Raw genomic sequence first — 23,635 nt, forward strand, 5'->3', positions numbered from 1 at the left:
TATGTTTCTGTGCGTGTGTGTGGATAGACTGGGCCCTGGTGAGGTGTGACCAAGGAGAAGCTCTGCCTAGACAAGCCTCTCAGGCCTCCCAGATGAGCAAAGCCAATAAGTGGGGTACTCAGAGCATTCTGGTCCACGAGCCCATTGTACAGATAAGGAAACCAAGGTCCCAAGAGGAAGAGCCAGTTGCTCAGACTCACACAGTGTACCAGGATGGACCCAGGTCTTTCTCCGTTTCCCTGGCCAGGGCTCTTTGGCCTGCTGTTCAAGAGCCCTTCCCAACAATGGCCACTGGAATCCAAGGGGAGAGGGCATGCCACCCGCAGCTGGGCAGAGCCACACGCAGCTCCAGTGCAGGCACAAAAGGGGTAGACCCCAGCGCTTAGGCGGAGCCTCAAGGCCGCATTTCACCGGCGGCAGAGCACCTCATCGGGCGGTCTATTGCTCTCCTCATTTTACCAAAGGGGAAAATGAGGTTCAGAGTAATGGGCCTTCATTCATTCATTCATTCATTCATTCACTGCTGTCCTTGTGACTAGCTGAAGTTCTAGCCAGGGAGACAATCAAAAAGAGATAAGCTAAAAATACAGCCATGCCAAAGAGTGTTAAGTCCCCAGAAAAATAAAGTAGGAGCGGGGCCTGGGGGCGGAGTGTGTCATCTTTAAACGAGGGCGCCCACAAAAGGCCCGAGTGAGAGGAGGCATTTGATTTGCCTAAAGGCACACAGAAAGGAGTCGAGCTGAGGTTTGAAAGCAGGTCCATTTGACTCCAATCATCCGTTTCTTTTCTGGGTGAGGGAGTGGGTTTCTGAACAGTCCCCAAACAGCAGGCAAGGATACTGGGACAGGAGGGAGGGACCCCAGGATGGGGGAAAATGGGGTTTCCAGCTGCCCCTGGGGCCTTTGGGAGGGGCAGTGTAGGGAAAGGACCTCCACGCTGCTTCCCACAGGCTCCCCGGAAGCACCTCCAAGGTCCAGAAGGAGCAGTCAGGTGCCCATCCTGCCTGGGCAGGGCTTGGCTATTACCTCCATACCCGGCTGCAGGCTCCGCAGGCCCAGGTGGCATCTGGGAAGCGCCCCTTGCTGTGGGAGCTCCTGGTCTTGGCTGTGCTTGTGTGGTGGGTCTGACGCATTTCTGAGAGTCTGCACCGGGGTCTCCACCCTGGGCCCTGAGTTTACCCTGGGGGCACCGAATCTGCTGGGGTGGAGGCTGTGTGCGCGGTGGGGCTGGCTGGTTTCTCTCGCCCCCTGGGATTCACAGGTACAGTTCAGGGCCACCTTGTCCTCCTCCCTGGAGGCTTTGCTCCAGGAAGCCTCCTTGGCTGAACCTTCCTGTGGCTGTGAAAATGTGGTTCAGACAACACACCTTGCCACACTTGCTCCAAACAAACGTTCATGGAGAAATCTTGCCTTTCCCTTTAGAATGGGATCCCTGAAGGCTTCTGCCCTCCCAGTGTGGGTGCTCGAGGGATGGGACAAGTCTGCCCCCTCAGCCTGAAGCCTCCAGTCTCAGCCTCAGACGCATCTGATGCTCAGCTTGGGGCTGCTTAGCACTGCAGGCCAGTGTGTGTGTGTGTGTGTGTGTGTGTGTGTGTGTGTGTGTGTGTGTGTGTGCGCGCGCGCGCACACGTGCTTAGTTGGGGGGTCGACAAACCTTTTAGTCTCTGCCTTCTCCAGATTTCCAACCCCCATGCCTGATCCCACTCAGCTACAGAGGCCCCGGAGGGCCAGCCTGGCAGTGGGGCTCCCTGGATTGGGGGAGGGAGGGGCAAGAGCCCTGTTTTCCTGCTGGGGTGGGCTCTGGGGTGGGGGTGGGGCCTTCCCTCCTCCCCTTCTCCCAGGTCCTGTGTGAGGGAGGGGCAGCCCGGAGTGCTGAGCCCCCGCCGGGGCCATGACCGCCTCTCCCTGCAATAAGTGAGGAGACAGCAGCTATTAATATAAGATGAGTTCACGGGCTCACAGCTTCCGCAGGCTGGAAAACAGGCTCCCCGGGCCGGGGGCTGCGGCAAGGCTCGTCTGTCAGATTCTCTCCTGGAGCTGGAGGCCGCCAGCCCCGCATCCCCTCCTGTGGGCACAGGGGCACACCTAGACACAGACATGTGGGCACACATAGACACACGTGAGGGTGCAGGCACCGGGCTGTTCAGAAAATACAAGCACATACATCCAGACATGCCTGTCTACCCAGAGGGATCTGCACACACACTTGTGCATGTGGATATGTCCTTGCACGCATGTACAGAGACCATGAGAATCCCACGCACAGGTCTGCCTGCAGGAGCATGAATTAAATGCATGTGCATGCACCTGCACACATGTGCACACACAGATACACTCCCCTTTGTAAGCCCTTGTGCATGGGACACGCTTGCATACCCAAGCTCATTTGCTACCATTGCACACCCACATAGACAGACACCAAAGTGCACACGTGTATACAGATGTAACCACAGCACATCAGGGACTTGAATGCACATGCGAACCCTTTTGCACACAGTATAGACACAGGCACACAGGCCCCCATGCCTGTCAGCGCTCAGCAATCATGAATTCACAGGCAGACTTGGCTTCCAGCACCAAGAGACCAGCTCAGTCTCCCCCAGCCTCATGACAGGCAGCTCATCCTCCTGCCAACCCCAATGCCTGCCTTAGGCTTCCCGCCCCCTGGGGGTCCCCAGATCCCTGATTAACCCCCTCGCTAATTGGCCACCAGCCCCTTGACTTTGCTGCAGGCCTTCTCTGGAGCTGGGAGCGAGAGGCTGCAAATTGGCCAAGCAGGATTGGTCTGGGGAATAGTTGGGGGGGCAGTAGGGGTGCAGTGAGCCCAGTTTGGCTGGAGCCAGCCAGGGCACCCCCCATTCCAGGGCTAGGGGGAACACTGGCATCATACTCCATTGTGAGGGCACCCCTACAGTGTGTGTGCATTGTCACATGCAGCCATCCCTGCACGCACACTGACATTCTCTCTAGCTGTGTACACAGACATGTTCCACCCCTTTCCACTCAAATGAACATTTGCACATACACATGTACACTCTTGAGCAAGCCCTGTGAACATGCCAGCAGAATCCTCATGTGCCTAAATCCACCTGCCACGTGTGCAGAGACCGTTTGTATGTGTATATCCAAACATACCTTGTTTAACCACACAAATGCAGCCCCACGCACACAGACTTGCAAATACACACTTACGTGTAAAGCATGCCTCCGAACGCACTAAGTATAAGTGTAGGCAGGCCAGACACACATCCACATGTGTGAGTGCATGGCTGTGGGGCCCAGCGAGGTAGCACTACTCACCTGCGTATACTTACCTTGACGGACAGCTGCCACAGGCGACTGAGGACCCACTTTCGCTGCTTCTGGTGTGCATAAGGGAGGCCAGGGTTTTTACTGCCTGCTGGTGGAGGTGGGGAGTGGTGGAACCCACCAAGCTCCGAGTTGCCTTTTCCCAGCCTCCATGCTAAGACCTAAGCCTCCTCTGGCTTACCCTTAACCTTCAGGATGCCCTGGCAGAAAGGCAGAGTTTCTGGCTTTAGCTGCCATGCTCCCTGTCTCCTTGGCTCTGGGCCCTAGTCCACAGGGAGCTCTACTCTCTTGTAGGTTGCCTGGGGCATTGGAAATAAGGTTTCTATCTCATGCCTGCTGTTCACTTGCTGTGTGACTTTGGGCAAGTTGCTGGGCCTCTCTGTACCACTCCTCAGTTGGTACCCTCCAGAACTGGTTGGAGAAGGCCACGGGGTCCAGTTTACTTAGGCACACGTCTAAGAGAGGTGTTAGTTCCCAGCATGGTGAGGCTCCGAGAGGAGGCGCCACATACATCATCGAGGTCAGCTTAGCACAGAGTAGCTCTGGAAGCCGAGAGCCAGAGAGGGAGCAGCAAGGTGGGAGCTGGGAGACCTCTGACTCCTCAGCCAGGAGCTGCTCCTCTTTAAATCTGTGCATGCACAGTCCCCAGGTAAGGGCGGCGCCTGCCTGCTGAGCTGGGAGGGCGTTTATGCAGGCCCTGGCACTGCAGCACTGACAGTTCCATTCTGAGACTCCTTTGCATGTGAAGTTTATTCTTTTTGCATGTCCCCAAGTTTCAGAAGCCCCTCTAGACACCCACAATTCGGAGGCCTGAGGGGAAGTCCATGGAGAGCGCCTGAAACTATTCCTAGTCTCGTGACCTAGGAGGAAACTTGCTGAGAGCCACCCCCATCCCCCAACCCCCACCTGCAGCAGAAACGGTGCCAGGTTGCCCTGGCCACCGGGTGGCCAGGAGGGGGCAGTGAGGAACTGGCGGAGCAGCGAGAAGGGAGGGGTGGCTCCTGAGGACCTCGGGTGAGGTTTGCCTGCAATTGTGTGTGTTCCTGTAACTGAGTGCTGATCTGTGTCCTTGTTTGCACAACGGCAGGTGCAGCGTGTACACATGTCCCTGGGCCTGGCTGCCCGTGTGCCCCCTCATGCGATAGGGGTCTCTGCATGATACGTCTTGCGTGTGCATAAAACATGTATCTGAACGCTGCATGTGCAAGTACTGGGCAGGGTGTGTCTGTGGGAAGCCCCAGCACTTACCTAGAGAGCCCACTGCTTCCCCGGGCAGCTGAGGGTACTGGTAGCTCCAGCTCTCAGGGTCTAGGCTAGCTGGGCACTCAGTCCAGCTTATCTGATTTCAAAGCAAGAGCAAAAATAATCATCACCTGTTATTGCACCTGTAAAACTGGGCACCAGGGGGTGGGGTAGACAAGAGCAGGAAACACCGGCCCTGGGACTCTAAAGACGATTTCAAATGGAGACACTCTGAAAGCTGTTTAAATTCGCATGGTGGACAGAGCACAAGCTCTGGCCTGAGACCCCCGTTGGAACCCTGGCTGTGCTCCTGGCCAGCGGTGTGATCGTAGGCAACCTGTTCTCGCAGGTTAAGGCAGGGGGACCCTCGCCTCGTGGGAGTTCCATGAAGTGCATGTCCACAGTCTTGGGCAGGCACCAGACATGCAGCAAAGGCTTTCTCAGGATTAGCCCAGAGAGGTGCAGTGACTTGCACAGGGTCACAGCTCCCAGGTGGCGGAGCCAGAATTAAGTTGGGGCCTCCAGCGCCCTTCCCCAAACCGCATTCCTTCCCTCCAATTCCCCAGCAAGGGCGGCTCCCGACACCATTTTGTCTTCTCCCAGGGCGGGCGTCTGGCTGCCTGTCAGTCACCAGCCTCGGGAAGCCAAGTGCTGACTAAACACAGCCCCGAGCAGGAGGGTGGAGCGAGGGGCTCCGCCGGGCGAGCCGGCTCCACGCCCCCTCCCCTGCACCCCCACCTCCAGCGATGAGCTCAGAGCGGCTGGCGCAGCAGTTGCTGACAATTCAAAACTTCTGCCCCCTCTCCTGGGACGCCAGTGGGTGACTCTCTCTGAACAGCAGGCGTGACCAGAGGAGTCACCAAGTCCGCTCCCGCCCCTCTCCTGGGGCCACCCCACTGTGTCTGCTGGGCGGAACTGGGTGTCTGCTCATAAATTACCCCCAGGGACAGTTACCCGCAGCAGCTGTGCTCGCAACAACCGTTGCTTCCTGGGTAGGTCATTTTTTTGGGTCAGAACATAAACCCAGGCCCCCCCCCCCCCCCCCCCGCCGCCTTCCCAGGCAGGAGAGGGGCTGTGCTGCGGCCTAAACCTTTTATCGGATTCCATTGTAAATCGTTCTATTTAAGGTAAGTTGCTTGGGTCTGAGAGGCAGACAAGATGCCGGCCAGATGTGGGGAGGCAGCATCAGCATGCAGCCTGTGTGCCTCTCCCGCCTGATGCTTGCAGCCGCCAACAGCTTGTCTCCCTCCTCCCCCCCAGCACACCCCCACCCCAGTCATCCCAGGGAGCTTGGGGATCTGGGCCTCTAGGTCCCCCAACTTCTCCTTCTAAACCAAATTGGTTTCCGGCGTCATGCACACCTCCAGCGCGGTGCACTAACCAGCCCCAGAGGCCTCCTGCCCTTGGCGCCCACCCACCCACCCGGGGCCTCTCTGGAGCTCTGGCCACCACCTGTGGCTCCCAATGTGGCCCCTCTAAGCACCTCTCCCATTAAACACACACACACTAGAGGCGGCTGAGTGTCTATAAAGACTTTATCAAATTATTTAAAATGTTGGCATTTTCGTGGTTGAATGTATACACAGTTTCATGGAATTTTCAGGTCACCTGGGTGCACATGTGCGGCACACACCTGAAACTGGTGGGGAAGCACATGACATTAGGCTTGGAGTCACAGGGCTTTAAAACCCGATTTCCTTCTAAGGACTGGGGAGGAGTCAGATGGAGAGGAAAGGGTCACTTCAGGGGGGTCAGGGAACCCCACTGCTCAGATCTCGAAGTGAAGCTCCTTTCCAGTCCTCAGGAGAAAGGGCTGCATTTTCAGACTGTACCCCACCACGAATATGCCCAATCCCTAAAATCGTGATGTGGCCAACACATCCAAGAATCCACTGGAATAGGTCCTTATAAATATATTTATATCAGAGAAAACAAGGCACTTCGGGGGCATTACGGCTTACTCTCCTATATGTACATCTCTAGACAGAAAGTAAAAATTGGTTAGTTTCTCAAGTGAGTTAACTGAGTAAAGTCAATACAGAAACAAAATTGTTCCCTAGCCCTCACGGAGGCAAAGACGGAGTCTCATCTCTGGGTGACACCTGGGCCCAGGGCAGCTGGACCCCAGCAGAGCTCAAAGCCTGGTGTCCCCAGGGAAGCCTGACATCTCTCCTGAGCAAAAGCCTCTGGCCATGGGGCACAGCCCCCCTCCTCAGACCCTGAGGTCAGGGGAGGGGGGCTGTGGTGGGAGCAGGCCAAGAGCAGAGCTGGGACACGGTGGGAATGCTTAAGCAGGGTCACCAAAGCCACAGAGACCTCAATCTGTCCAAGCTGGCGCTGCAGTCGGAGGATCGGCGCCACGGGAAGAGATTTCACATTAGCCCTGACAACACCGCCTCGGCTCTGCGGTGACATTGGCCAGGGTCATTTCTGAGGGCGCTAGAGCTTCCGTTGGAGGCAAGCTGGAGCTTGGGCCAGCTGCTCTGGGCCTCGGAGGGCTCTCTGAGCCTGCCTCCTCCCCGAGGCTGCTCCTTTGGAATGTACTCATCTCAGAACCGCGGCAAAGCCACAAGTCACTTCTGACACTGCCGACTGGAAGCTGGGTCCCTGGGCCACAGGAATGGGGGCAGGTCTCCGGGGCTGGGCAGGCCAGGAAGGGAGGTGGCTCCTGGCTCCAGGGCCTAAAAGTCCTCAGGAGCCACTGTTCCACACTCTTACTGGCCTCAGCCCAGTTTAAATAATCACTAAACTTTGCATTCTACAATTACAGGATTCCAAAAACACACAATTACCTGCATAGGGTCCTTTATCATCTTAAAGGGCTCTGAGTTTAAAGAAGCATTTTTTTTTTTGGTGCACATATGCGTAAGTTGAGCCCAGAGGGCCTCTCGGCTGACTGGGTCCCCAGCCCCCCAAGCTGAGGAGGCTTCGCAAGGCCGGCTGCTACAAAGCGCAGAGCTTGGCTGCATAGATTTTAATGAGAGCGTCAGGCAGAGCTGTGCTGTTGCTCTCCGGGACTTGCAGATCATTACCAAACCAGCTGTAGGATGAGAACACAGCACATCGAAACCCTAGGAGGTCACTGAGCTAATGATCTAATCCTACCTTCTGCAGGCAGCGCCCCTCCCCACCTCCTCCTGCCCCCAGCCCTTTCCACTGCGGACTCTGTCCATTCCAGAAGCCGGGCCAACACCGCCCCCTTCAAGGTCAGAGCAGTATGATAGCAATGGTGCTGGCTCCCCCTTTTCCGGAAAGGAGGGGGTGGGGGGTACTTTAGTGAAAGCCATTAGGCCCAAACCCTAGCCTGGCCAGGCCCCAGGATTCCTATTTGGGAGAACCACGCCCTCTGCCTGCCTCTCCAGCCACCACTGGGCTGCAGCTGGGGGCATCTCCGGCAGCCATTTTGGGGTTCTGAAGAAAGTATATCTTCAGCTTCTTCAAAGTGTGGGGTGGAAAGCAAGGCGGGCGCACAGTCTGGTATGCTCAGCGCTGGAGCCTGGTGCCAACCCTGTGCCAGAGACACCTGATCTGGGGAGAGGAGGGCAGGCTCTGGAGCAGCCCCAGCAGGAGGGCATGCTGGCACCCACAGGCTCAGTCCCCAAGCCTGAGTTCAAGGAAAAAAGGCGGGGGGGGGGGGGGGGGTGTTCAGTCAGGGCACAGCGGCAATACCCGTGATTACACTCTCCTCAAGCCGGAGGGGTTTATGAGGGCTTTGGCAATTACTACAACCATTTGCTGTGCAGGGTAGAGACAGATCCTGTTTCTCTTTGTTTCAGGGCTCTGAAAGCCAGAGAAGGCAGGAGAAGCCAGTTACAGCAGAAGAGGCTACACAATAGTTAGGGCAGCAGAGAAGAAACCCTACTGTTGGCCAAAGCTGACCAGATTTTTCCTGAATAATAGCACCTGTGTATTAGCTCTGGGGAAGGGGAGGGCGCAACGGAGGGAACATCACTGTGTGCAGTGAGGGGAGCTGGAAATAAGACCCAGAGTCTCTCTGCCTTTCAGCCCTCCTCATGGCTGCCAGGCCCCCCCAGGCGGCTACCTGAGGCAGCTGCCAGCCTGAGGGACTGAAGTTTCTACAGTTGGCAGAACCTATGCTTAAATTGGGGAAATAAAATAGGGAGGAGTTATGGAGGAATTGAAAACAGCACCTGTCAAAGCTGCCGACCCCCTTCCTTCTCTCACTACCTCTGGTCCCCAGAAGGGCAGCTCCCAAGGCCCCATGGTTGGTGATAGGAAAGGGGAGCAAATAATTACAGGGAAGGGTCTGAGCAACACCGAAACAGGCTATGAGCCCTCCTGCTGCAACCTCGACCTGTGGAGAAGGGCTGGAGGAGCACAGAAGCAAGGCTGCTCAAACAAGACTCCAGCAGGGGCCCACTATTTGGTCCCAGAAAGCAGAGGCGACTTGGAATCAGCAACTTTGGGCTCTAGCTCTGTCACCATCCAACTGTGACCTGGAGCAAGTCCCTGCCCATCTCTGGGCTCTGGCATCACAGGGGCAGGACACAAGGCATTCCACCATTCTCCCAGTCTTGCCGTTCAAGTCTCTATGCCCAGAGCCCTGTGCGCCAGGGCTGGTTTGGTTGTGGGTGTTAGAGGTCAGAACTGGGCTGTGGCGCCCGGAGGCACTTGGTGGGCGAGGGGCATTTAAGGGGTAGCTGAACACCACGCTCAGGAGAGGGTATCTGGGGCGTAGCAACCACCTCAGCCTTCAGAAAGCCTTAATTTCTGGGCAGAGGGGGTGAAGCTTTCTTTGGGGGCTTGATGGCTCCTGGAACAAAGGGCATCCAAACACAGATACTGCTTAGCAAATGGTAGCCTCCCCTGGCCATCAGGGCAGAAGGGCGCAGCAGTCTGGCTGCTGGGCATACAGTCTGCGCTGCCCTCAGTGCACGGGAAAGGGGCCAGCTCTGTCCACGCAGGCTTTAGGACATGAAAATGGCTGGCATTATTTGAAGTAGCCAAGGGCAAGGATTTTGGAAGAAGACCACAGAGGAAAATGGGTCCTTGGGGAAGGCACCAACTCCAATTTAAACCCAATCAAAAGGATCTGCTTTGGGGTTTCCCCCTCTCTTCAATATGCAACAGTCACTTGAAGGGAAGAGAGAACACTGCAGCTACTACACCTCTGGAGCCCCACAGGGCCTGACTCTGGGGAGACGGGAAATACATGTGATTTGGAGGAAGCACTTGGACAGATCTTTGGTTGCTTCAGGGAAGGTTTTGGCCCCTTGAAATTCTTTTTTCCCCTCCCCTCTTCCCCCATGGGACTGTTAGGGTAGGCATCAAAGAAGGCAGGTAGGAAAGCAACAAAAAGGAGGTGGGCAGCGGGCAGGAAGAATTAATCCGACCAGTCGTCCTCATCAAACTCAGAGGAGTCATCTTCCGAGTCGCTGTACTCGACAGCAATGCGTCGTGACAAGATGGTGGCCACATCATTGCCCACGACATCCCGTTTTTCTTGTTCCCGCTGTTCCTCCACCCTGCGCAGCTGAAAGCCTGGTGGGAGAAGAGAGAAAAGGGTTAAGAAGGTGGGTCCTCATTCTTAGAATCCACCCAGGCTGAGGAGGGGAGACTGGCCACTGTTGGGGTGTGTATGGGGAGGTCAGAGAAAAAGGAGCATGCTCTGTGAGAACCAAGAGGGGAAGGGGAAACAAAAGATGAGGTTTCCTGAAATGGAGGGCCCTGTGTGTCTGAAAGGAAGGCTGCGCCTGCCCCAGTTTCCACACTCCTGGGCCGCGGAGGGTGGCACTGCTCACGAGGCTGGGTGAGAAGGGGCCACCACAGCCCAGCGAGGGGGCACTTGGTCTGCTCGATCCATCCGTACCGGCAGCCCAGTGCTCTCATTCGTGTCGAGAGACTCCTTCAGTGCCTTGAGGACCACGAACAAAAGAAACCACTCTAACCCCTTGGGTCCAGACTCAGAAAAAAGAATGCATGCTCCCTGAGGGTGAAATGATCATGAGGAAGGGAAGGCAGGAAGGGTGCACGGAGAGGAGGGCACGAGAGGCACGGAAGTGTTGCACAGAAGTAACCAAGTAGCCGAGTGCCATTAAGGAAGCACCTCTGAGGACAGTGGCTTGTGTTTCTCTCTGGGACACAGAACCCATTTAGAACCTGATGAAAAATGAAGATGTTTCCCCAGAGGAAAAAAAATGGCAGCAAACACACAAATCCTAAATCCAGGTTTCAAAGATCCCAGGTTAAGAATCCTTTACTTTGAACTACTGGAGGGTTTTCCTTACAGGAGGAATACAGGGGAACCAAATAAGGAATCGGAAAAAAATAATAATAAATAAAACAAGCAGGAAATTATAAATCAGAGACATTCTGCAGGGGAAGGGGAGGGAGAGGGATCAAAACAGTGCAGGAAGAGCACAAGGGACTGTGGTATGTTCACTAGTGAATTCGTGGTGGGATTTTAAGAGGCTACACATGAGAGGAGAAATCAAACATACAAAAATGAATGATGATGCAAAAAAACCCAAATATATATATATATATATATATATATATAAATAAATAAAAGAATCCTTTACTTTAACCAGGGTGGAAAGAAATGTAAAATCTTGTTTCGGGAGTGAAGCCTTTCCTTAAGCTTACACCCACGCCCCAACCCCCAGCTCCAGTCAGTCATCCCAGCTGCAGTGAAACCAGGTCCTGGACCCGCCACTGGGATTTACCTTGACGAATGGCTGAAAGCAAGTCGCTGCGGGCATCACTCACAGGAGGCAAGGAGGACTTGGGCTTGGTGGCATCCGGAAGTGGAGGGGGTGGGGCAGCAGGTTGGTCATCCGCACCACCGAAAGGGGGAGGAGGGGGGCCTGGAGGGGGAGGGGGAGGGGGAGGGGGAGGTGCTCCTCCCATTGACTGGGTCAGGGGAGGTGGTGGCAGGGTCGGGTAGTCAGCTGCTGGTGGGGGGGGAGGTGGGGGAGGGGCAGCAAAATCAGGGTGAGGTGGGAAAGACGGGGGTGAAGGTGGTGGTGGGGTCCCTGGAGACCCAAATCCGCCGGGTGGAGGAGGTGGTGGAACACCCATCATCGGAGGCGGAGGAGGAGGGGCAGGTGGTGGAGCAAACCCAGGTTTGGGGCCTGGTGGAGAGGTCAGAGGAGGAGCTGGTGGTGGATGACTTGGGCTGACCACACTGGATCTTTTGAGTCCAACCAAGCCAGACCCTCTTTGGTTGTCTCCTGCGTAGCTAAAAGGACAAAGAAAAACAACAGTCACTCTCAGGCTACCAGCATCCACCTATAGTCAGGCTTATCTCTAAACCTAGGGTCCATTTTGGTTGACTTATCATTTTACTTTGGCTCCAATAGAAAGAAAATCCTGGCAAAGATCAGAGCAGGCCAATAATAAAATGGGCAGCCTTGTAAGGTAACGAGCCTCCCATCAGCAGAGGTGTGTAAAGAGACACGGAGAAAAACTACCCGGAAGAAGTGAATTTGGCATCCTTCTATCAGGTAAGGGCTGGCCACGATCATTTCTTAGGTCCCCCTCACAGCTTACAGCTATCCAAGGGAAGGGCCCTGCCTGGACCCTCTCTGGAGAGGAATGGTCAGTTTAAGGTCAGCATGAAGAATGCACACAAAGAAGTGGAATAAAAAATTCAACCACATCCAGCCACCGTGCTCTGTACCTCGGGCTATTAACATTCACCAGATCTTGCTGAGGGCAGGAAATCCTCACAAGCCAAGCCAACCAAACCTGAGCAGGGTACAGAATTAGGTGAATGCACTTTCAATGTTCATGTGGAAAAACTTGAGAAAGAATGAGGGCCTGAGGGTCAGAAGAGACAGGAAATGAATGTGCCATCGGACTTGACCCAGGATGAGAGGAGATTAAGGTGCACCTCTCCTGGGTGAGGCAAGCTCGGCTGTGGCTGTAAGGTCTCAGGCCATGTGTGAAGCTGAAGGGCTTCTTGTTCCACCTCTGTATCAGCCCTGCACTAATAACTACTCCTTAGAAAAGCATCCATCTTGGAATTTTCCACAGACCTTCAAACCTTAGCTGCAGCTGACAAGACAACCAGCAGGAAGTGATTTGGGAGGCAGAAGGAGATCTGGGATTTCAAGAGCCAAGAAGAATGGGGTTGGGGGGATGAGGGGGAATTACAGCACTGCTTTAAGTCTCCATTGGAGGGGTCCTCAATATACCCGCTCTGATTAAACAGTGCCGAAGGAGGACAGTGTACCTTTCAGACTCTCAGATGTCAGGCATCAGAGAGGGAAAAAAAATAACTGTGAGGAAACACTGAAATCCAAACAATCCTCAGGCTTCTTTGAGCCCTTACTTGCTAACTCTTCCCCTTGCTAACTCTGCTAGGGACACTGACAAATATCAAAATGGACAGATTCTAAGTCTCTTCCTTATTTCCCCCTTGTTTTATGTTTTCTGGAGATTCTCTCCAGCAGTGAAATGAATCAGAAGCAATAGGAGAGAAAGGTGACTGTCTGCTAGGCTCTTAGACAGTGGGCAAGGTGTCTGCTACATATTTTGCGGGCAGCAGATTATACCACTTCATTTCATACTGAGTTAAAGTTACAGGGGGAAAAAAAGTGAGAAGTTGGAGCCTTCTATTTATAAACACAGGCTCTGAGTTCAAGTGGATGTGCTTTCCAATTATGGCTCTGCCTCCTACTGGCTGTGTGACTTTCCATGATTTCCCTAACCTCTCTGTGCCTCATTGTTTATGCATCTGCAAAATGGGTACTGATTCCAAGAGGGTTCTTCTGGGGATTAAGTTAACATATGCAGTCTCTGGCATAATGCCTGGCACTTTGCAAATACTTGATAAATGTTAATTATTTCCATTATCTTGACAGACTTGTCTGATGCTATTTTAGTGGTCCTGGCCTGCATTTGGAATTCTTATTTTGTTCTAGAGTGTTTAACTTCCCAGAACAGACATATACCACCATTTACCTGAATTCTGCTGGAGGGGGAGGCAAGCTGTCCTCAGAGAAGGAAGGAGAAGGTGGAGAAGTGGAGTCTGACTGTGGTGGTGGTGGGTAACTGCTTGCATCCACGTTTTCAACAGAGCCAATACTGCCATTCTGGTAGGTGGGCGGATACCTGACAATAAACCCAATGCCAAAACTGTGAATTAAAAAGCCCAAGTGGTATGCTCTTGCTTTTCTTAAGAGACCCGACAAAAAATGCATTAGGAGAAGGTCTCCCCGGTGGCGCAGTGGTTGAACGCTGGGTTGCGAAGCTGCTTTCAGCCTCTGCAGTGCCAGTTCAATCCCCGGCTGCTCCCCGGACACTGGAGGAGGGCCCGCTGCTCCCCTCAGCCGTGTACTTCAGTCCTTCTGCCTGCTCTGCTCCCTGCTCTGGCTCTGGTGAATTCTCTCATCCTCCCGTGATTCTGACTGTACCCAGTGCTTGTATAAATAAATAAATAAATCTTTAAAAAAAAAAAAAAGAAAAAGAAAAAGAAACATCAATAGTTATCTTTAAAAAAAAAAAATACATTAGGAGAAATAAAATAAGTATACCCCCCCCATATACTTTGTTATACCAAAATTTTATTTTAGGACTAAATATATTCTAAATATCACTTAGACATTTCTGTTGGGCTGTTGCAGAAATGGGATTCAACCCAGGTTATCAAAATCATGCAATTCCTTTTCCAGTGTTGGCCTTGTCAAACCCAGCCGTTCTTTTAAATTCTCTCCCAAATGTTTGGTGCAACCCATACCCAAATCCCACAGTCTGTCTTGTGGCAAAGGGCAAAGCCAAGCCCCAAGGCTAGTGAGCTGCAAACACGTGACTGGCACACAGTCTGGTTTCGAGGCTGGCAAGCCTCTGGAGTGCTCAAAGGCCAAGGAGGCATTTGATTGCAAAACGAAGCTGAGGACAAATGCAAGCTGCTATGTGGTAGTTGGACATGGTCTGTCTGCCAGGGCTCTTATCAAACAAAATGAGCTGCCGGTTAAAGTAGGGTGCTAGGGCTTGCCTCACGAAGACCTGTCCCCCAGAGCACTGGGTCCTGGGTGAATTTGCTCTGGGTGAACAACAAATAAGCACAAATAGACCAAACATCAGGCAGCAAAACATATCCTGTTTTGCTCTACCTCCCCCTGCTTTCTACCATTGTTGGGTTCGAAAGACAGACAAACCCCAGCAAGAAAAGAGTTGGCGGGAACTAACTGAATCAAATGACGCTGTGCTGCAGAAGATCACCCAGGCCTAGAACCTGTAGGCTCAGCACATCTCTTTACAGGTTCACCAACAAACATCACATAGACCAGACATACAGACCCTAAACTCTTGGACAACAGGAAATTGTGAGGCTGAGTCCTTATTTTCACCCCCACTCTTAAAAACAAACACATGGCAGCTGGTACCCTGCACATGCAAGCTCCTGGCCTATGCAGATGGCCTGTCTGAACAGGATGAGACCACAGAACAAAATGGCCCCTTTTACCAAAAGGTGAAGGTAACGAAGGTACCCTGAGGACTGATCCCTGCAGAGAGAAAGGTTCATTTTTCCTCTCACCATCCTCATCACTCTTTTTTTTTTTTTTTTAAAAGAGGCATGTATTTTTATTTATGTATTTATTTATTTATTTGTTTGTTTATACATGCATTGGGTACAGTCAGAAGCGCGGGAGGGTGAGAGAATTCACCAGAGCCAGAGCGGGGAGCAGAGCAGGCAGAAGGACCGAAGTACACTGCTGAGGGGAGCAGCGGGCGGCAGGAGAGGTCTGCGCGCCATATGGGACCCTCCTGTGGTGGTCGGGGAGCAGCCGGGGATCGAACCAGCACCGCAGAGGCCGCGGGCAGCTTCGCAACCCAGCGCTCAACCGCTGCGCCACCGGGGAGGCCCATCCTCATCACTCTTTAAAACAAATCTCTTAATCCAGGAAGAACAAGTGTCAAGATTTTTAAAAGTCGATTTTCATGGTAGAGTTATTCCTAAATGCAAGAAGAATTCAACTTTTTCCTTTTATTATTCCTAGACACCCTGCATGGGCTGGCATGGTTCTCTGACAGCCAGGATGCAATGTATTTAGGGGAGAAACCAGGGTGACGTTCATGCCAAGCAGTTATAGTGACTTGGCTTTGAATGTCACATAGGTTGGACACTAGGATAAGCATCAAACCAAGCTTTAAAACCATTTTTTCCCTTTTAAACTCCAGTGTGATCTGGTGTTGGGAAGCGGGGTCAGACTGACACCCACTATTTCTCCACGGAGATATATAGCCTCGATCCTGGCCGAGCGACCTTTCCCACACTGTGTCTGAGCTCCGCGCTCGGTCCCCAGCCAGCCTCTCTCCCAAGATGGACAAAGGCAGACTGAAAAGTTGCTCCGGTGATGTGCACAAACACCCCGCCTGCTCCCCCACCCCCCCGCGCCCCTGAAACGCCCAGCTCGCAGGCATGACCTTCAGATGAAGGCTCGAGAGGCAGGGCTCCCAAGGCCGCTTCTCTTCCCTTCCTGTCTTTCCTCCAAGGCCCCAGATAGACCCGGGTCTGGCACGGGAAGGGCACTAGAAGCCACGGGCTTTCCTCTCCAGACCAGCCACCTCGTTTAAACTGCTGAGTCTCTTGATTTATTTAGCAAATTTTAATCACCAGATGGATGCACTTTAAAGAAGCTGATTAATAGTGGTATTGATCTAACTCACACAGCCAGACTTCAGGGGTGTGAAAGGTGTCACACCAGAGCTGTCAGACTACTGCCCTCAGGGCCCCCACCTCTTCAAAGAATGCTACCAATAGTGCAAAAGCATCACCTACCCAGAGGGCCCCAGCTTTTCTTTGGATTCCACAAATTCTTGTCCCATCTTCATTTTCTCCCACTCTTCCTTCCGTGTCTTGATTTTACGTGGGTTTACATTCCGATTTGGATTATCTTTCTTTTCTTTCTATAATGAAAAGAAACAGAAAAGCCTTAGTAAAACATTTTTCAAAGTTCTTCATTAAAATTCCATTCACCCTCATGGACACACACCCAAGAGATAATCTGTCTAGACAATATAAAACAAGTACAGAAATTATAGAATTACGGAGTTTGGAGTGACCTAGAGATTATTTAACACAAACCACCTCCCAGGCCCAAACACATTTGCTCAATCCCACTCCAACACCTCTAGCAATAGGAAACCACTACCTTCTTGAGTAGTTTATTCATGTTTCTGAGCAGCTCTAATTGTTAGAAAGTTAGTAAACAGCTGTTTGTTATTTACTCTGCCACAAAGGTCAGTCAAGAGAGATGAGAAGTAATGACAGCTATAGATATCTGGGACAGATATAAGGAAATAGTTAAAAAACAAAACAACCAAGGAAAAACTCTTTCGCCTGTGCAGCTGCACTAGCCCCTGGCACTCTCTTGGGCCTCCCGGCAGCCATGCTAATGGGATTGTGAGGTTGCAACTGGTAGGTCATACGCTTACACACACACACATCACTGGGAGTCTAAGGGGAGTGGAGCATCTCCTAAATGCAGGCCTATGCCCCCACTCCTGCCCCGCCCAGCCAGGAGTGAAGGTGTTAAACTGCTCCTGTTGCAAATCAAACACCATAGAGCCTTGTGCTGATCTCTGAGAAATGAGCTGCAAAACTGGCGGGGAAGGGACTAGCCTAGCTTGAGTGTCCAGCAGAGTCAGGTGCAAATTGCAAGAGAAATAAATGGTGAATAGAAAAGTCAATTTCTAAAACTCAGCCTGAATACACTCAATTGTTAATAGCGCTGGGGGGAACAAACACATTTTTGGTGTGATTTATACTTTCATCTTGGTTGTGCTTGGAGTGGACACATTTTTTTTAAGAGTTTCACCTGGCATCCAAGCAAGCAGCCACTCGGAATGATTACTTCACATAAGACTGGCTTCCTTTTTATCCCCCCTCCACAATCGTGCCTACTGATGTGTAGAACAGAGGCCCCTTTCCCCTCACCCTATGCTTTCTCTTCTCTTTCATGATATCCTTGGTGTCCTGCAGCATCTTCTCCTTCCAAAGATCAAAGAAGTACGAAGGGTCTGTGTAGAATTTGAGTGCCTCTTTCCCATCGTCCCTAGGACAGAAATGAAGACAAGTAGCTGTCAGTAGACAGATGAGCTCCCAACCAAATCCAATATTCCAAACACCTACCAGTTAGCAGTTTTTGCACTGAGGAATCAAAAAGTCATTCAAATCGATTGCATATTTCCTCTCCCATACCAGAGTTCCAATGCCCCTGAATGGCATCTCTTCACATAACTGGTTATTTTTAGAACCTTAGCCTTACTTACAATTCCTGGTAGAGGAATTTACATGGTTAAGGCAAGAAAAGGCTATAGCAATGGGGATTCTGGTAATTTCTAATGATCTGCATGGCCACTGATATCTATCTCCATGAAGATATCTTTATATCCTGGAATGTCGGAGAGGACTTCTATCCCTGGTTCCCCTGCCCCGCACCAATCCCCAAGGGCTATCTAGGAACCATTAGTGACTTCCCACCCACCTGAAACCTGTGCACCTTTTGTGCATGTGTGTATAGATACATACATGAATGTGTTTGTGTGCATCTGTTATTCCTCTGCAAATGTACATAACCACAGCGTTCCACTTTCTTGTTCCCTTCTAGAATAGCTCAGCAAGCCCCCCAACCACAGGGGGGCGCCAGTGAGAACAAATGGTCAGCTGTTTTATGACCACAAGATTTAATTATCATCTCTTAGTAGTTATGACAGAAGTACAGAGTGAGTACCGAGTGTCAATATGAGGGTTATCTGCCAGACTTGATCCTGGTGGGAATCCTGCTCTTTGCATGGCTAGCTCTCTCTCCCTTACATATATTTAAGGGTGGACATTTATTTTAATACGATTCTAAACTAAAAAGAATCAGAAGGCAGGGCCTCCCCGGCGGTGCAGTGGTTGAGCGCTGGGTTGCGAAGCTGCCTGTAGCCTCTGCAGTGCCAGTTTGATCCCCGGCCGCAGGGCGAGGGTCCCACATGGCGCGCAGACCTCTCCTGCCACCTGCTGCTCCCCTCGGCAGTGTACTTCATCAGTCTGCCTGCTCTGCTCTCCCCTCTGGCTCTGGTGAATTCTCTCACCCTCCTGAGCTTCTGACTGTACCCAGTGCTTGTATATATAAATAAATAAATCTTAAAAAAAAAAAAATCAGAAGGCAATTCTATGTCCTGGCTTCTCATCATATCACAACATATAGAAAGCATTTTCAAATCAAACACTAATGATTTTTATATTAAATCTTGTCCTGAGTTAGCTACATCACCACTCATTTCTGTTAGGCCAAATCCAGATAACTAAGAGGTGATGTTAATTCTGATACTGCACGTTAAGAAAAAAAAAATACCATTAACTGTAAAATAAGCTTGTCCTATTATTGTGTGTTTACTCTATCCTACCACATAAACTCTATCATACTTTTTCAATCCTATCAGGTGCGTACTTGCTTCCTGCCCCAAACTGCTCTGCCCAGGTCCAACAAAACAATGGAAGCTCCAGAGTCAACACTTTGTCTCACTATCCTAGCTAACCTTTCTTTACAAGTCAAGGGCAAACATAATTTCACACAGTAATAATATAGGAAAGATGCCATGTGCTTTCTGTGTGAGAAGCTACCTTGCACCTATCCCAGGCTCCCCGAGTCAGGCCGGTGTCCCTGAATTTTACAAACACACACTCTACTTTGCAGTGGACCTGTGTCTCACAGAAAATGTCTGCCTCCAGCTCTCCGTAATTACTTTCTACCTGTTCTAAAGATATTTATGGATGAGAGCAAGACAAATATTCGCTGTCTGCCCCTCCCAGTGGTTTTTGCAGTATAACACTGCCAGACCACTTAGAGGGGAGGGGTTTTAACTCGTCTATAAGGCTACCTTCTTTTTCAAGTCCAGCCACAGCAGAAAGGATGTTCAAAACAAAGTGAATGACATTCATTTGGAAGAATGCCAATTACTCCTTAAGCCTTAGAAGGACCCTCAGGGCCCAGAGCAGCCAGTCCACCAGGCTGGCCCTGCTAACACGCCCAAACATCTGGTAATCTGGTGGTTTCCGAGTAAGTGGGAGCCTTGCTAGAATGTTGCCCCTGGGATGCATGCTATTGGACTGCCTTATAACAAAGTCCTTTTGGTTCTATAATAACTAAATTCCTTGGATGGAATCCAAGATGGACCTGGCTTATACCAAATTAAACTCTACACCATGCAAGGCTAGAACAAACTTTCAATACATATTATATTCATGATGAATTTCATAAGCCAAACAATAATAAGTGACAACTGTATATGGTAAACGTTAGCGTCCACTAATACAAAAAACTCTGGGGCAGGTAGTAAGCTTTTTGATAGAACGCTCTGTAAACAACATCTTTACACAAAAACAAAATCTAGTATTTTTAGCCACAGGCTGAAAAAGAGAGAAGCTAGTCAGGTTACCTGTAAGGGGTAAGATTGTTGAGAGGTGGAGGAGTATCACAGGTGTTATATGTTTCCAAGACAGGTACTGGGAGAGAGTTTCTGTCAAAAAGCTTTTGGTCTTGAATGGTAGAGCTTTTGAAGGCCTTTCGGGTGTTGATTCCTTGTAGTGACACTGAGAGAAGATGGAAGGCATTAGAAAATGGACGACAGGCTATTTGAGCAAACACTGAGTCACACCAGTCAGAAAGGCCTCAGCTGCTGCATTTCTTGGCTGCGGCTGTCTGCAGCCAGGTTTTTTTTCTCCCCCTCTGGGGAAGCCCCACAAGGCTGTCAGCAGCCCAGCCTTTTCACGACTGAACAAAATGAGGCAACACAAAGGTTTACTATGTGGCCAGATCTAGCAGGCCTCTCCTTAGGAGGAATGAATCTTCCAAGTACTTTTATGGTAGCAAAAAATGATTGGGAGAGAGGGAATTTGAGAAAGAGAGAATTGGGGGAATGGGAGAACGGGAGTGCGTGGGGGTGTGGTAGAGCTAAAATGGTTTCTTTACACCGCACCGGCTGTGTCATTTCAAGCAGAACTCCATAGGTCTCTGTGATTTCTCCCCTCACTTTTTTATAAATCAGGGAAAAAAATCTAAGAAACTGCTCAGCAGAGCCTGCAAATGCTGAGCTCAGCTTCCTTACCTTCTTCTTCCTTGGGATCCAGCTGAGTGACTTTCACTTGTAGGCGGTCAACCCTCTCTGCAAGCGAGCTTACCCGAGAGGCAAAGGTATTTGCCTGAGTAAAGAGCTCTCCAAAAATGTCCTCTGCAAATTTACCTGAAAGAGCAAAGAAACCAAGTCACTAGTGCATAAAAGTGACATAAATGATCAGAAAAACCAGCTAATATAGATCGTGTGCCTCACCCCCAAACACACCCACCCACCCTGCAATGGCCTGGGACACAGGCAGATGGCTAGCTCCTTGAGACAGACATGCATGCCACAGCCCAGGCAGTTGATACATGTCCTACAGCTAGTAGAGTCTTCTTAGCAAACAGAACATTCATGAAACTCAAAGCAGGATGAATAAGATCAAAAAGTGTAATACAAAAAATTTAATCCTGGAAGAGCAGACAATGTGTGCACACACTTGCCTCTAGTCCTTAGCCTCTTATTGCTCTCTTAAAGAGTTTTGTGAAATGGTAGCAGAAAACAGGTTGGGAGTTAGAAAGACCTTCTAGGTGCTTACAATTAACATGAAAATGAAGGAATTACATCCTCAATGGAGTCCTGAAAGCATATGAATAGCCAGTGAGTTGTGGTATCTTTGGGGCCTTGAACTTATCAATAAATCACAGTATAGACTTATGTAACTTCTTCTAAGGGGTGAAAAGGTTATTTTATGTTTTATAACCTACAACTTTCAAAGTCTTTGCTCTAGGTTACAATCCTTCAAATCTACATCTCGGGGAACAGTGAAAAGCTGAAACTTTCAAGCCCTCCCTGAAAAACAACATGCCAGTGGTCTCGTTCCACAATGTCTTGTTTTTCAGAAAAAGAAAAAGAGTTCCTACTTTCAACCCTGGAATGCAAGGAGAATTTGCAGCCAAAGAGACATAACAGCAATTTGACACTACCTCCATATTGTCATTCCAAGCCACAAAGCACATTCTTGCTAGGAATGAAAAGTGGTGCATACAAAAAAATGTGCCATTTGAGTTTCCTACTTTCAAGGTGAAGTAGGCATAAGTGACTGTACCTAACTGAAAGATCATTTCTTTGAGAACTATTTAAAGTAGGCTCCGATCTTTAGCTTCTAAACTACATTTATGCTTAGTCTACACTTGAGAAGAAAAAAAATTAGTCCCAAAGGCCAAAACTGCACCTTCACCATGAACTGCAACTTACCTTCCCAGTGTAACCCAGAGAGTAAGGGTACAATCAATCAGCTGCATATTTTGAATTACTGGTAAATTTAGTCAACAAGGAGTTTCTAATCAAGGAAAGAGCAAGCCTTTGCATACTGAACGGTTCTGGGATCTAAACAACCATGGCAAATTCCTGGACTCAAAGGACTCAAATCATTTAATGAGCTGCATTTCTAGTCTGCAGGTTGAGGATCCTATCTGACCCCTGTTCCTAATACGGCTAAGTTCCCATAAAAACCATACTGTAGCATGTGTATCTAGGCAATGGAAACTTGTGATTGGAAGGCTAAAGCAAGAAAACATGCAACATTATGTGTGGAAAATAAATCAGGCTCAAATCTATCTGTTAACCCTCTAGCTGTTGTGGAGGAAAAGAAAACCCCCAATTAACTTACCCTTGGTTACCTACAGAGTACCTAGGATTTCCTGCTATTCAGTAAAGGCAGAGGTGATAGTGGGAGTGGAGGCCTGGGTGGGGCACAGAAGTTTTCAAGAAAGAATCTTACAAAGAACCCCAGCACATGAAAATGGTGACTCTGAGCATGCTATGTGAAGAGGGAGTGAGGTGGTGTGAAGACCCCCTCCTATTACATCATGACAGGAGCCAGGCGCACCAAGAACTACAAGAGGACACGTGGGGGAAGAAGCAGTGGACACCCAGTGAGAAAATCTGGATTTAAAAGTCTCAGTTCTTTCTATCTGCACTTCTGTACTCTTCAGTAAATCACAACCTCATAGTCTTTCCTTATTTATAAAATGGGAATCACTGTATCTACCTCAACACATTATCACAGGATTAAATGAACTAGTAACATTAAGTTGTTACAATAAGATCCTTAGGTTGCTCAACCACGAGATGACTTTTTTTTTAAAGATTAATTAATTAATTAATTAATACAAGCACTGGGTACAGGCAGAAGCGCGGGAGGGTGAGAGAATTCACCAGAGTCAGAGCGGGGAGCAGAGCAGGCAGAAGGACCGAAGTACACTGCTGAGGGGAGCAGCGGGCGGCAGGAGAGGTCTGCGCGCCATGTGGGACCCTCCTCCAGTGGCTGGGGAGTAGCCGGGGATCGAACCAGCACTGCAGAGGCTGCCGGCAGCTTCGCAATCCAGCACTCAACCGCTGCGCCACCGGGGAGGCCCCACGAGATGACTTTTAAGAGTTAGTATATCCTAAGTTTTACGCTTAAATATAATTACAGTCAGTATAGCCTCTACTTTTTGAGTACTAAAAACTATTCCAATCTCTGAAAACAGAAGCGCGATACTTACAGAGGAGAAAACCTAAGTGTCTTGCTCTGTTAAATTTCACTCACTCACATTGTCAAGATGGACCCCCTATCACATCAGGACATTCATAATAGATAGCACATTTTGCAAAAGATTCCAGAAGCAGTCTTCAAGTTTTGTTGTTGTTATTGTTTCTCCCCTTAGCAGAAGTCTTCAAACAAAATCTTGTGAGGAAGTGGAACAGGTAAAACTGCTTTTTAAAATGTGAAGCTGGAGCCTCCCTGGTGGCGCAAGGGGTTAAGATGCAACATATGAAGCTATCCGCAGCCACTGCGCAGCAGGAGTTCGATCCCTGACCAGTCAGGGAGCAACCCACATGGTGCAGCAGACCTCTCCTGCCTTGCCCGCTGCTCCCCTCAGCAGTGTCTTTCAGTCAATCTGCCTGTTCTGTTCCCCACTCTGTCTCTGGTGAATCCTCTCACCCCCTGCATCTCTGGCCTGCACCCCAGCTCTTGTGTGCATAAATAAATCTTAAAAAAAAAAAATTAAAATGTGAAGCTGCTC

At 50.3% G+C, this 23,635-nt stretch overlaps 1 protein-coding gene across 2 annotated transcripts in view; it reads right to left on the minus strand.

The window, feature by feature from the left end:
- Positions 1 to 9,508: 9,508 nt before the first annotated feature.
- Positions 9,509 to 23,635, minus strand: part of WASF2 (WASP family member 2) — a 61,143-nt gene continuing 47,016 nt past the window's right edge. For both annotated transcript variants that reach the window (XM_037501077.2, XM_054691799.1), the window contains exons 3-9: positions 20,616 to 20,750; positions 19,947 to 20,100; positions 17,458 to 17,575; positions 16,300 to 16,427; positions 13,479 to 13,628; positions 11,237 to 11,751; positions 9,509 to 10,052 (exon numbers count right to left, since the gene is read on the minus strand). In XM_037501077.2, coding sequence (XP_037356974.1) covers positions 9,895 to 10,052; positions 11,237 to 11,751; positions 13,479 to 13,628; positions 16,300 to 16,427; positions 17,458 to 17,575; positions 19,947 to 20,100; positions 20,616 to 20,750 — 1,358 coding nt within the window. In that variant the 3' untranslated portion in view covers positions 9,509 to 9,894. The remainder of the gene's footprint in view (positions 10,053 to 11,236; positions 11,752 to 13,478; positions 13,629 to 16,299; positions 16,428 to 17,457; positions 17,576 to 19,946; positions 20,101 to 20,615; positions 20,751 to 23,635) is intronic.

Source organism: Talpa occidentalis, unplaced genomic scaffold, assembly GCF_014898055.3.
Source record: "Talpa occidentalis isolate TD23 unplaced genomic scaffold, MPIMG_talOcc4v2.1 talOcc4.9, whole genome shotgun sequence".
In the NCBI taxonomy this organism is placed as follows: Eukaryota; Metazoa; Chordata; class Mammalia; order Eulipotyphla; family Talpidae; genus Talpa; species Talpa occidentalis.